The 13435-nt window shown below is 50.7% G+C and overlaps 7 protein-coding genes across 7 annotated transcripts; 3 read left to right on the top strand and 4 right to left on the bottom strand.

Annotated features, from left to right (window-relative positions):
* Positions 1 to 130: 130 nt before the first annotated feature.
* On the top strand, positions 131 to 775 carry N7519_011289 (uncharacterized protein; the record flags this gene model as incomplete). The annotated part of the gene is made up of 2 exons (XM_057298062.1): positions 131 to 326; positions 642 to 775. The coding sequence occupies 2 exons, from the start codon at positions 131 to 133 to the stop codon at positions 773 to 775; spliced, it is 330 nt and encodes a 109-aa protein (XP_057145944.1).
* Positions 776 to 779: 4 nt separating this feature from the next.
* On the top strand, positions 780 to 2504 carry N7519_011290 (AGC family serine/threonine-protein kinase; the record flags this gene model as incomplete). The annotated part of the gene is made up of 1 exon (XM_057298063.1): positions 780 to 2504. One exon carries the CDS (start codon positions 780 to 782, stop codon positions 2502 to 2504), a length of 1725 nt encoding a protein of 574 aa, XP_057145945.1.
* A 740-nt stretch (positions 2505 to 3244) lies between these two features.
* Positions 3245 to 4155, bottom strand: N7519_011291 (uncharacterized protein; the record flags this gene model as incomplete). Its single annotated transcript, XM_057298064.1, has 2 exons — positions 3245 to 3630; positions 3690 to 4155. The coding sequence occupies 2 exons, from the start codon at positions 4153 to 4155 to the stop codon at positions 3245 to 3247; spliced, it is 852 nt and encodes a 283-aa protein (XP_057145946.1).
* A 904-nt stretch (positions 4156 to 5059) lies between these two features.
* On the top strand, positions 5060 to 5770 carry N7519_011292 (uncharacterized protein; the record flags this gene model as incomplete). Its single annotated transcript, XM_057298065.1, has 3 exons — positions 5060 to 5141; positions 5209 to 5469; positions 5532 to 5770. The coding sequence occupies 3 exons, from the start codon at positions 5060 to 5062 to the stop codon at positions 5768 to 5770; spliced, it is 582 nt and encodes a 193-aa protein (XP_057145947.1).
* Positions 5771 to 6634: 864 nt separating this feature from the next.
* Positions 6635 to 8140, bottom strand: N7519_011293 (uncharacterized protein; the record flags this gene model as incomplete). The annotated part of the gene is made up of 1 exon (XM_057298066.1): positions 6635 to 8140. The coding sequence occupies one exon, from the start codon at positions 8138 to 8140 to the stop codon at positions 6635 to 6637; it is 1506 nt and encodes a 501-aa protein (XP_057145948.1).
* Positions 8141 to 8780: 640 nt separating this feature from the next.
* Positions 8781 to 9974, bottom strand: N7519_011294 (ELL-associated factor; the record flags this gene model as incomplete). The annotated part of the gene is made up of 1 exon (XM_057298067.1): positions 8781 to 9974. The coding sequence occupies one exon, from the start codon at positions 9972 to 9974 to the stop codon at positions 8781 to 8783; it is 1194 nt and encodes a 397-aa protein (XP_057145949.1).
* Positions 9975 to 10647: 673 nt separating this feature from the next.
* On the bottom strand, positions 10648 to 12468 carry N7519_011295 (carbohydrate-binding module family 48 protein; the record flags this gene model as incomplete). Its single annotated transcript, XM_057298068.1, is given in 5 exon segments — positions 10648 to 10855; positions 10866 to 11719; positions 11736 to 11975; positions 12214 to 12346; positions 12446 to 12468. The coding sequence occupies 5 exon segments, from the start codon at positions 12466 to 12468 to the stop codon at positions 10648 to 10650; spliced, it is 1458 nt and encodes a 485-aa protein (XP_057145950.1).
* Positions 12469 to 13435: the final 967 nt, after the last annotated feature.

A 13435-nucleotide genomic window follows, 5' to 3' on the forward strand; every position in this document is an offset into this window, starting at 1 on the left:
AGTGGCTTCAGCCCCCGGATCTGCGCCTGAAATCTGATTTTCTGCAAGATCTCGCGGTTTTCTTGCTTTGTTTCACTTCCTGGGGAAGAAAAAACTGTTAATCTCTTATTTGCCAAAATCTCCATCCTCTATGTGCCTATCTGTGCCTCCGTCTTCGCTCGCTTTGATTTCGCTCACTGGCTTCCTAGCCAACCTTGATCCATATCCATCCCTTCTGAACGACTCGCCTGCTCCTGACATTTCCCTGCCGGCACACCCAGTGCTTTCTCCTTTCGCGTTGGCCTTCGACTTCTCGGCCAGCGAGGTGACTTGGCTAGGGGTCCCGGGTCCGTCCTGAAGAAGGGCGGACGATAAACCTGCTCGAGAGATTCACTGGTCTATTGACTAGCTCGGGCACTCAAGGAAAACAGTGCTTTGGTACAATAACTCTGCAAGCTGAAGTACGTCTCTTTGATCTGCGTTCAATTTGCTATTTTTGTTTCATTTTTTCCCCAATTTCTTTTACGTTTTACCTTGGCGAATTAGTGGGGGCGTGAAAACCCTCACCTGCCCCTCCATTCTTTCTTTACGGTCGATAATCTAAAGATCGAGGGGACTGAGACTAACTAGGTTTCTCCATGTGAACAGTGACTGCGAGATAGGTATTCTGAATACCTTGCTACCACCCTTTACGACCGAGGTCAATTGTCGACCCTGCGGTTATCGCCGGCGCTTACACCTAAATCCGGGATATTTCGCTTCACTCGCGGAGCTATCACAGGTGATACAAAAATAGCATAATGCCTTCCTCGACCACCGACGACCTGTCGGTCGGGGATGTGTTCGCTCCGCAGGCCGATAGCGAGCAGTCCGTCATTGACATCCCAGCCAATCACCGTCGCCCCAATGCACACATGGGCACTATGCCACCCCCGGAGCAGACAAAGGGTTTCAATGGGTTTGCAAACCAGGCTCTTAGCGATAACAAGCAGCGACGGAAGAAGAAGAATAACCAATTCGGCCCAGCGTGCGCAACCGTTCGCGGTTTCACTCTGGCATCCGGCGACGAGGAATCGGACTTCTCCGCTGCGAGCTCACGTACACCCTCTCGACCTCCCACTGCGCTTGATGGCGCTAGCCCACTGGCACAGGCGTCCACAGGTCATGGTGTCAGTGCGCTGAAGCTTCAACTCAGCACTCTGAATCTGTCTGAGAACGCAGCTGGCAGCGGGCTTGTCTCCCAGACCCCCAGTGTTGCCAGTGTCTACTCCGACAGCGACCAAACTGAGATTCTGACCAGCTATGAAATCCCTTTGGATCAGGACTTCGTTAGTTCTGACGCAGTGCAACCAGAGACACTGGACGACCGCAACACGGATGTCACAGGCATGAATTCAGAGTTGCGCAATCAATTGTGCCGCAAGATGACCGCGGAGGACTTTGTGCCTATCCTATGTCTGGGCAAGGGCTCATTCGGAACCGTGTTGCTGGTGCGACACGTCGTCACAGGCAAGCTGTATGCCCAGAAACAATTCCGGAAGGCTTCCATCACTGTCCACAAAAAGCTAGTCGAGCAGACAAAGACAGAGCGCACAATCCTGGAAAGTGTCAACCGCCACCCCTTTGTTGTCAAGCTATTCTATGCTTTCCAAGACCATGAGAAACTCTATTTGATCCTGGAGTACGCGCAAGGCGGCGAACTCTTCCACCACCTAGCCATGGAACGCATGTTCGAAGAAGACGCGGCAGCCTTCTACATGGCAGAGATGGTACTTGCACTGGCACACCTGCACCAAAACGTCGGCGTTCTCTACCGCGACCTGAAGCCCGAGAACTGCCTCCTCGATGCGCAAGGCCACCTCCTGCTCACCGATTTCGGCCTCAGCAAGATCTCGCTCAGCGATGACGACCGCTGCAACTCCCTTCTGGGCACAATCGACTACATGGCACCAGAAGTGATCCAAGGCAAGCCATACGGCAAAGCATGCGACTGGTGGTCCCTCGGCGCACTGGGCTACGACCTCCTCACCGGCTCGCCCCCATTCCGCGGAAACAACCACGCCAAGCTACAAGAGAAGATCGTCAAGCAAAAGCTCGTGCTCCCCTACTTCCTCGGGCCCGATGCAAAGGACCTCCTCACCCGTCTTCTCCGCAAAGAACCCTCCAAGCGCCTCGGCTACCACATGCAGAAGGACCTGCAGATAATCAAGAAGCATCGCTTCTTCCGCAAAATCGATTGGGCTGCCCTCGAGCGTCGCGAGCTCGACCCGCCTATCCAGCCTGTTGTCACGGACCCTGCACTCGCCGAGAACTTCTCTGTCGATTTCACCCATCTCCCGCTCAGCCCGACGGTTACTACCGCCGGTTTCGACGAGTACTATGGGAAGGGACAGGATTTCCCGGCTGGCAAGGAAACGGAAGGCAACGAGGTTGGTGCTGAGAGTAACCCGTTCGGTGGGTTTAGCTATGTTGCTTCGAGCAGCTTGCTGGATCATGGGTTGGGGGTTATGACTGCTGGATATTGAATTGTGGTTGAGAATTTACTGGGGAGAATTGAGAAGGCAAATATTCACGTTAAGGAGTCCCGGCGTTGTCGGTTTTCGTACATTTGCATGTCATGCATTACACAGGTGTCTTGGTACATGTATCATTTTGCTGCTGAGTGACTTCAACGTTGTCTTGTCCTGAAGCAATATAATACAGTAGGACCTCACCGCAACCAATAGTACTTCGCGTCGCATATCTGTTCTTTACATGTGAGTTTCGGCCTTGCTCCCTAATCGGCATAGTTTATGGTTAAGACTACGACGGTATCTGATCGTCTTCGATCCCCTAAATTATCATTCTGTAACTATTCTGAGTGTAGAGCTTGAGATATACCCGGATGCAAATCAATGGGGGAAAAAGACAACCCCTTTGCGCCACCTTCTCGCCTAGTACAGTGGCATAAGAAAAGGCGAAAAGTAAAATATTGGGTATGCCAGGCTTGCTCTCGACGAGCAGAGCCGCAAAATATCTAGATCCATATGCAGTATCAAGATAGGGAAGTACCCTACCGCATGCCACCCTGCATCAATTGCTGGCGTAACAGCATGATCTGGCTTCTTTCCATGGGAGACAAAGTGTGGGAAAGGGCAATAAGCTGCGGACCGGGTTCAACACATCACTTTGTAGGCTGTTCGTTTCATGCGAAACGTACCCGGAGTGGGAGACACGAGGAGTTAGGTTAGTCAGGTTTGCGCAGAAGTAGCAGAAATACCACCGATCAGCCATTTTGACGTTGGGGGACGTTGGAGGAATCAGGTGGGAATCTGATGGAAGGTTTCCCACCTTTGGGGCCATAGCCGAGCTTGCGGTACTTTGCTTTTAGGGCTTCGAGCTTCAGGAAACTTTTGGGCAAGAGGTCCCTTGCCGTTTCATAAGTTATAAGGCCGTCTCGGATCTGCTGTCTGAGATAACAGACCTTCTTCCTGGTGTTGTAGAGAATGACTCTGTCGAAGAAGTCGATGAAGAATTGATCCTCGTCTGGAAGGCATGCAAGAACATCGCGGAGGAGACCCAGCAGGTAGGCATATTGGATTAGAAAGTAGGAGGAAATTTGACCGTTCAGCTCCTCGTCGGCATGGCGCTGAGCAACAGCGTCAATAATTGCTACCGAAGAAGAATTGTTAGCGTTAAGTTTCTTTAGATATACCCATAAGAAAACGCACCTCGAAGATAAACTAGCTTGAAGGGGAAACGGTAACCCGTGTCCGGAACGAGAAACGTGGTTGTAGTGAAAGATTCTGGACTCAAATCGAGATGCCAAAAGGTTGCTGGTATTATAATGGTGCTTGTGGCCCAGTACCTATCGGGACCGTCGTCAGGATCGGCTTCGTGAGGTACAAACCGATAGCCAGGCCAACCTGTCGAGCTTTCCTTGGTTGCATCACTGAAGAACCGAAGATGTGTCTGGGGCAGCTCGTCAAACCCATGTGAGGCCAGAGCAGTCCTGGCCAACTCCAGTTGGTCGTCCGCAACCGCGAAGTACATGTCAGTCAGGAGTAAGGGACCGCCGAGGGCCATAACGACGAGATCTCCAACCACGCAGTATCTCACGCCAGCCGCTTCAAGAACTTGCATAGGTGGCGAGATAGTTGGCTGCAAGCGAGTGAATCGCACATTGTAGTCGCCCATGATGTTTGGGATACTGAGTTTCATCGATGGATAATTGCAAGGTTCCAAGGTTATCATGTCGTGATGAGACAGCCCGGAAAAACAATCTGACTCACAAAGTCAACCAACCTTGGAAGGTAAAGTACGAATCAAGAAGCAACATTGTTCAGCGAGCTGTCTCTAGTATAGGTAAAACGAAGCTTTTAGGCCCCTACAAATATAGTTATGCATCTGCAATTTTCAAGGGAATTTACTAGCTCTGGCTGGCATATATGAAAATGAGGCTTTTTCTCCCATACAAATCTCTACATCTCCAATTTTCGAGGTGGTTTACAAGTCTCCATATAGACTACCGTTGAGTGGACTCCTCTGCGGTATTGTAAAATAATCCGGCGTACTCAAGGAGGATTGCTGGTTGCAAGCCATTTTTGACATCCCATCCTACATCGATGCCTAATCATAGTGGCAGACTGAGCGCTTTTGCGTGTCGATACAGGCCTCTATAAAATGGCCCTGCTTTGCTAGTTTGAATACCAAGAGTTTCTTCGTCCTCCATCTCCCTGGGAGCATATAGGCTCGAGAGACATAAGAAAGGAGATAGAAGTGAGAGAGAAGTGAATTGGGGGAGGGGAAGGGGGTTGTGAGTTAGGAAGGTACGAGGGACGACAAACACAGTTCCCAATTAGGGAAGTTGAGAGCCAACCTTGGAAGTATACCCAAGTTCTCGTTCTCTTCTCCTTCAGCTGCGAACAACCCACGGCTGTTGAATCTCATCCAACTCTTCCTGTTCAGGAATCAGAGCAAATCATTCCATCCACTGTGCAGCCGAGGTAAGTTAAGGATATTGGATCTCATAAACCCCAAGGCAAAAGGCTAAATTATTCATCCTGCAACCTGAACAGCAGTTATACCTCGATCCGTCACCATGTCCTCGCTGATTGAAGAGAATGACAAGAGCCGAGCTATCCATCTCCGCGTTGATGAACTAGGCGTTGCCTCAAAGACCGGTTCATACTGATTTTGGTGGCGCGGCGATGGTACTTCTAGGGAGCCAGCGTCCAACAAGTGATGTAGACATCCTTGTTCCAAGCTGCGAAGATACCGCCGCTCTGTTTTCTTTCCTCGCGGCAGATAAATCCTTCTCTAACGAAAGCGGCCAGCTCCGATTCCAGCATTCCGGCTTCTCGCCTTCACTGGACATTCTGACCATTGCTGTTGAGGCCATTACCTTCGAACAAGCCCGCCCTTATTGCCTCAATGTCGAGGAAGTGAAGGTCTTGAGACCTGACTACAGCCTGGCGATGAAGGTCCAGTGCTTTTGCCTACGACAAGATGGTAAGAACGGCAAAAGGAAAAGAGCGGGCGACCTCGCTGACATCAGATTTCTATGCAGTGAGATGGTCAAAGATCGGAGCTCATAAGCGATGACTGTGCCGAAAAGTTCAAGTTTGGTTATTACCATTTGCTTGAGCTCCGTCAAGAACTCGGAGCAGAGCACATCGCAAATTTTATCAGGGTCGGTGGCAGAAAGCTAATGCTCCCATGGAACCAGAACTCGGAAGATCAGAAGGAATACTTCTCCTGCTTCGCTGAGCCGGGTGCCGATCCGTTCACTGTGGAGCTCGAGGAGAGATGAGGGATGGAAAGTGCAGCGAATGGAAACGATGACTACATATCTGGGGGGTCACGGTTCGGGGGATTGTTGATGGAAGGGTTTAGGAAGGGTCCCACATGAATTTGTTTTTAGCCTTACGAGGGGAGTCGCAGGTTCACATGGTAGCTACTCCGCAGAGTGGCACGTGTAATGTACGATATGGGAGCCACTCTGCTCGAATGATTGTTGCCGAAGACATACGGCGCTTCCACTGGATCTGCACGTCACTAGCCACTCTAACAGCGCCCTTATGGGATATTACTAGCCGTAACCTCGCCTCTCATACGTACTCCACCCCTCAGCCTTGCCTATACTAGTATTATTACGTAGGTAATAATAAGATAGGATTCAAAGTTATCAGTGCTGAGACTATTCGTTACGGCTGACTGCCTGCGCAATCCCCTAGGGAGTTCTTCAGGAACAGTGGAAACAGAAGAAAGTAGAGACAGAGAATCTAGAATCTCTCTATAGGTATAGGTAGAGCGCCCGTCAACGGGCACTTAGATTGTCATCCATGGATAGGTGGCCAGCCCTAAATGCCCTAGGGCCAATAGGAACCAAGGGAAATATGGGGCACCCAGGTACTCAAAAAGTCTTGCTTACATCATCACATATAATCCCCGTTTCGACTTGGAATTGGGATTACATCTTTTGACATTGGATCTTCATAGAATGCTTCGTCTACGGTAGTAAAATCAGGACAAAGGTAAAGTTGGTAGATTAAGCAAAAGAGAAATTTCATTCTCCGTGGATTTCATTCTCACTCATAAGTAGTATTTCCCCAATTTCAATGTCCACGCTTCCACAACGGCGACTTGATGAAACCCAAATCATAGATCTCAGGTCTTAGATCTCGCCTTCCTCACTTCCAGCACGATCATCATCGTCAGCCTCGCCCTCTTCTCTCTCCTCTCCCTGGGAGTCTAATTTACTCCGATAATCCACATCCGCCATAGACGGGGGAGCAGGTCGAGGGGGATGCGCGACTGGAATGACATGTTGCTGTTTTTCATGGAGTTCGCCTTCTTCGCTGGACTCTTCTTTCGGAGGAGGGTGTGCGGAGGATTCCGGTTCCGACCCCGGCTTCTCCTTCTCCGCCTTGATTGACAAGGAACTGAAATGAGGCGTGGCTTTTGTTTGGGATAGTGCGGCTGCGGGGACGCGCGGGCGGGAGGGTGCTGGAGGGTGTGGTTTTTGGACGGTGGGGAGGGTTGCTTCGTTGGAGGGGGTTATGGTTCGCTGGCGCTTAGGGGATCGAGTGCTGTCGCCGTTCCCGTTGAGGGTTGAAGGGGGTTTGTTTTGTGGGGAGGGTGGGCGAGGGTGTGATTCTGTGTTGTTGTGAGAGTCGGGTTCGCGCGAGCGTTTGCGGCCATTTGGCGCCGTGTCTGAGGTGACGGTGAGGGCTGGAGGGGTGGAGGTTGATTGTTGCTCTGAGGCGGATTTTGTCGGGTCTGTGTCGAAGATGCGGGTTGGGTCGTTGGGGTGGGAGGTTGAGTCTGAAAGTGCGAATTCCGGGTAGCCCTTGCTGAGGCTTTGCTGGACACGCTCGTAGATCTTGACGATGAAGGTGCAGGCGCGGATGAGGTCGTCGAGGCGGACGTCGATCTGCTCCCACCAGGGTCGGCCTTCGGCGTCATCGGGGAAGGCAACTTTACAGTGGCGAGCTGCGGCGTACAGGGCTGCGGCGGCGATGACGCGGGGTGGAAATTGGAGACAGAGGACGGTGTAGGTTGAGTCGTTAAGGAAGGAGTAGGTGGAGTGTCGCAAAGCTCTGTTGTCGCCGACACCCAGGAAGACAGAGTAGTCCCAGAGAATGCGGTACGGGGACTCGACTTGTAGGTCAAAGCAGAGGTATTCAAGCATGACGCTCTCGTTCTGCAGAATCAGGTCTCGCCATTTCCAGTAATCTTTGGACTGCTCGTCGACAATCAGGTTCGGCTGTTTCATGGCGACGCGGCAGCATGCGATGACGAAGTCTTTCATGCGGCGCATGGCCTCGTCCACTTTGAACGCGACGAACAGGGCCACCGCGGCGATCACTTTCGGGTGCATCAGATCAGACCCCATCTCCGGATATTGGCCCATCAACGAATAGCGCATGAGGAAGCGGTGCATATACACCGTGGCGGTCATTGATGTTTGCGGTGGCATCTTCAACATCACGCTCACTTGCCAAATGAACTCGACTGCGCGGTGCCGAATGTAGTCTTCTTTCCCGCGTTCGATCTTATCAATGCGCGATGGCGTGCGCTCGAATTCCTCCTCGGTGAATAACCATTTCTGCTGCTCCGCTTCCAACACAGGGTTCGGCAGGCCGGGGATTCGTCGCTTCGGCGGTGCTGAGGAAGCCATGGTTGTGCGAGGTGAAGAGGGGGAAAGACGAATAAGATCGACGAGGGGTGGTTCACACAATGGCGGCAGAGATGAAGCGCATTCGGCGCGCCTGATAAGGAATAGCTCGCGCGAGGGCTAACAATAATCGTTATCGTTCCGAACGTCACAGTCGTTTGGCCAAATCTAGCATGGCGGAGCTTTCTATCGCATCGCGGATATGGTAGTGCACGGCGGGAGATGTTCGGAGAATTGGAGAAGGGGAGTCAGGGATAAGCAATATATAAACAACAGAGCGGTGCCTAAATATCAAGCACTATCAGATAACCTGCAAGGCGGCAAGGATCTCCGTATTGACGCAGTCGACAAGGGAAGCTTTTAGTCGGAACAATGGTTTTCCGAGAGGAAGTATTTATCCGCCTCAATGTATGAGATGCGAGTTATTACAATAAACAGTCATTATACTATATGGATCCATCAATGGAGGAAAGAAATGAAGTTTAAAACGTTCTCATGTAAATCCCATTGGTCATTGCTATGCAATTACACTCCTTGAAACAATCCCTATAACAATTACGATTGGTATCTAGTACTCTGGAAACAAAGTCCGTCCTGGCGCCACGCTGATAGATGCAATAAACAATCAACCCCAAACAGGCATTTACTCCTCCTCACTAACCTCGCTCTCATCATCGCTGGGAACATATTGTCTGGTCGTGGTCTGACTGTAATGGTGGTTCCGAGCCTCCTCTTCACGAGCACTTTCTTCGAAAGCGGCTTCCATCTCCGCCGCCAAAGCATCATCATCTTCCACTTCGTCATCTTGAGCCGTGTCCGTATGTGTTGAGACAGGTGGAGCTGTATTGCCGACCGGGGAGGGTAAACTAAACTCCCCGATGTCTTCATCCCCGTCGTCCTCTGCTGGGGTGTTATTGGACGAGAAGTACGTCCGGTCAACGAGTGGGCGCGGAGGTGGAGATCCCATATCAATAATAAGATCTCCATCAACAATGATGTTCGATCCGGGAGACTGCCCAGCTTGTTGTGATCCCGTGCCTGCATCGGACGGCGACGAGCGAGAGTCCTCATGGTCAGGTGGGTCGGGATAGCTGACAGGTTCGCTTGGCTTCGTGGGCGGATGTGGTTTGGCTGGTGGTTTGGCTGGTGGTTTCTTCTGTCGCAGCGGGTTTGTTTGTGTTTTGGTTTGAGGCGCAGATCGAGGCGCAGGTCTGGCAGCCGGGATCAAGGGTGTACTGCCCCTGCTGGTGGCAAGTTCTGGGGTGCTGTGGCCTGAGGGTGGCTTGTCATCCTCCCGGCGATTCTTCGGGAGGAAATGTCGGAAGTCGTAAGGATTGCTCTCGTCGGCCGGTCCCTCGTCCTCACTGGTGCTCCCTCCGGGGCGGTCTTCTCCCGAGGTTGCTGGCTCATCCTCTTCCTTTATCTGCAGTTGTTCGTATTGCTCGCGGACTTGCTTTTCCGTCTTTCCTGGAGCCGACCGTAGGTTAAAGTTCAAGGTTGTCGAGACTGGCTCCAGAACAAAGACTTTCCGCTCCGGGTCGAAGATCAGAACCAGGCTGCGCTCACCCGATGGGTCCTCGCTGCCTTTGTATAAATAGGTTAATGTTTGATCGGCGTTCGGGGCCTTATCAGTAACGGCGAGGTCATAGAGGCCGTCCGATCGGGAGTGATTGATGGTCGAACGTTGCTGTGGGGTAGCGGACTTGGATTTGTGGTTGTAGTTGACGTTGATCAGCCGGCTCGTGTTTGGGTTCCGAGCAAGCCTCTCCCCCAGCACAATTGGGTATTCGGCCTGCTTTGTCGGGTCGATCATGGCGGACAATGTGGGGGCAGCCATATTTGTGCTCACGCGTAGTGAAGTGGCCCCCAAAATCAAAGTGGTTCGTACAATGCAGAGGATAAGGGAGGAACCTTGGAATATGGGAGAAGAAGATTGGAAATCCCCAAAGTCGGGGAAAGGTTGAGGTGGAGAAGAGCGGAATTAGGAAATGGCCTTCCAAGGTTCTCCCCACTCATATGACAAGGCAGTTTATACAACATAGAATCTTCGATTGGTTAAAACCGCTTCTTTCTTCCGTTCTTAGCAAGAATTCTAGGATTCTATCGGGATTGGATATCTCATGTTTCATGTTTCACGTTGAATCAACATGCTTATACTCCGAGTTCTGTACTACATTTTACGCAGGCTTCAGCTCCGACTTCGGCCCAGATATAAATACAACATTGAAGACATAAGAGTACTAATATTCTAACAATTAAAAGCATAAAGCAAAGTACTTCCATTAGACGATAATTACTAGCTGAGGCATAAACAAAAAAGCGGCTTGCAGGAATACAATGCAGGAATACAATGCAGTAAAGCAGGGCAGGAGGAGGTATCCAGAAACAAAGAACATGAGGCATCGGAGAAAAAGCAGAATATCTGTCAGCTTCTACAGCCAAGACTATACCACCCAGGACTGGAATCAAAGAACAGATTCCAATGTCGGAAATTTAACATGTCCAAGTGTTTACTTAAGCTTCTCCTTGAGCCTGCCGAAGAAGCCACTCAGGCGGTGCTTCTTCTTCTTGTCAACAGTAGAAGCACCTTCAGTGCTTTGGGACTGTTTGGCAGACTGCTCTGCGGGCTTTGCGGTCGAAGTAGCAGGTGTCTCCGTAGACTCAGCCCCAGTCGTTACAGTGGGACCGGGGGGGGTTTGGGGTCGAAGTAGTAGGTGTCTGAGCAGACGCAACTCCTGTCGTCACAGTGGGACCTCCGGGTTCCGCAGTCGTGGAGCCAGTGGTTTCAGGAGCCGAGGTTTCGGCAGTAGGAGTAGCCTTAGGGCCAGTTGTGACAGTAGGCCCACTGGACTCAGTGTTCTTCAGTGCCGAAGATGGGGTAGCAGCAACATTGCGGCCGGCCGGAGGGGTCGAAAGCGGCGACACATCTGCCGAGTCTACACCAGTACCAGCAGTGAGATGGGGCGCAACAGGCTGGGTGGCCGCAGTGACAGTAGGCGCCGGAGCACCGGCAGACTCTGCAACGGGGACCTTCTTGTGCAGTTCCTCCTCGATAGCATGCTTCTCATCTACCGCTTCCTGGTTCGCAGCAGCCTCCGGGTCCTTGTGGGCCTCGGACAATGAGTCCTTCACCAACTGAGGGACCTCTTCGACGGGCTTGTCGCCGTTAGTTTGCTTGTCCTTCGACTCTAGTGGCACACCAGCAGCTAGTGCTGCCGTGGTCGAGTTAGGGCCAGCAGACTGGATGTGGTATCCGGGATCGGTCATCGCTGCCTGCTGCGCTGGACCGCCGGTATAAGTCGGCTCGGTCGCACTGGTTGCGGCGCGTTGCGCGGGTCCACCGATCGGAAGGCTGGACTCAGGAATCATGTTGTTCGTGACTGGGGGGATGGCAAATGCGAAAGCGCCAGGGTCAGTGTCGGTATTCTGGGTCCCAGCGCCAAGAGGGAGAGTTTGGCCCTTCTCATATGACTCTTTATCCAAAGTGACATTCGAGTCAACAGTGTTGTTGTGAAGTGTGTTGTGATGAGGGACTTTCTCGCCCGGCTTCAGGCTGACGGGGTTGCCATAAACCCCCGGAAGCTGGGATGGGATCCACGGAAAAGGTCTGTTCGGATTCCTGTCCCGGAGTCTCTGGGAAGCTACCAGGAAGATCCCCATTGGGCTCCTTGGGAACGTTGGCAGCGAGAGCCGCGGTTGTAGAATCGGGGGTCACGCCAGACATGGGTGCGAAGTCGGACTTGATCTCTTCAGGTAGAAGCACGTTGTTGATGTTGTTATTCCCGTCGTCTTCCTCACGGACGTTGGGATCTGTAGTCCAAATACCGTCGACAACGAACTTTTTTTTTTAAACAATTTTCAGTCAGCACAAAAATAAGTCTTGAAATCTTGGAACCTTGGGGATTCCCGGGAGTTGCGACTTTATAAACGGGGGGAAAGCGGCACAGATGACGTCAGTGGAAAATCCCCTGTTGCCTAAGGCTCACCGCCAAATCTACAGAGGGGAAAAGGTCGAAAAGGTCCAAGGGCAAAGGCAAGAAGGTGCGAGAAAATAAAAAGGAATTGTAAGCCCATACCTTGTAGTGAATCTTTTGTACAGGAGATATAGTCACTTCCTTGACGAATATGTCGCCCATCCGGTCCAGTTTCACTGTCTTACCCCAATCATCGAAAGTGCCTGTAACGAACACCTCGCTCGCCTTGTGAGGCCTGCAAGTAACCGTCTCAGCATTGTCCCACGAGGAATTCAAGGGGTACCGAGATACCGAGAACTCTAGGTAGAGGGATCAAGTTGGAAGCTTGACTTACCACTGAAATGTAAAAGTACCCATATTGGTTCCGAGGGAGAATTGGAAGAGATTTGGAAAGAAGGTAGGGAAAAAGGTTCGGAGTACCGGAGTAGTGAATTTGGATTAAACCAGTGGGGGGGTGACACAGACCAGTACCTGACCCTGGAGGACTTAGCGCTATATAATTCACCTGCATCCAACTAGTACTCCGTAGATAAGAGTCCTATTGCCCATATATCAAGGGGCTGGGGCGAACCGTGGTCTATGTGATCTAGACTTTCCGTTTATGTGACGCCATGTCAGAGCTTTGGGTTATATAGTAACCTACCTAGGTAGGTTATGCACTTAATACTAGGTAGTTTATAGCTCTAGCTGAGCTATGGCACTTCGAAGGTTAGTATAATACGAGAACATTATATAATAGGAGAACATTAACTACATTATAATAATTGACTTTCCAGAGATTACCTAGGTAACTTGGAACTGAAGCTTTAAAGTTTCCAAGAAATTGTTCTGCAGATATTTTCAAGAGAAAAATTATTAAAAGGTGACATTTGCAAGGCGAGTCTATGACATATGTGACCTGGGCCACTTCTTCCCGTTGCCACTTGGGTGGCGATGCAATTCTAGAAGACACTTAGAAGGCTTAAAAGCTTCCTTTTTTTTTTTTACTTTCTTAATGCTCAATCTTATTACTATACCACATTTAAATAATTATGGGATGTCGATCACTATTGCTCCATACATCCATAGCACATAATAGAATACCACATAGTCCAACATAGTACATATAGTCCATAACTAGTACTATGTAGTGAAATTCAATGTTTGAAGCATGATCGACGAAGCTCAGACCAACTTTAGTGTGTCTCTACCCCTCATCTTTCCAATTTCAATTCTCCAGTTCAATTATTTCCAATATCTCCCCCTTTGCCTTCAACTCTCTTTTACAAGTAAAGCTGTAAAGCTTGGAAGCTTCCGGACTCAGCTTCCTTTTAGCAAAGACACA

This window comes from Penicillium mononematosum, assembly GCF_028829835.1.
Source record: "Penicillium mononematosum strain IBT 11891 chromosome Unknown utg000005l:1.0-9366267.0:1.0-9372171.0, whole genome shotgun sequence".
Taxonomy (NCBI): Eukaryota; Fungi; Ascomycota; class Eurotiomycetes; order Eurotiales; family Aspergillaceae; genus Penicillium; species Penicillium mononematosum.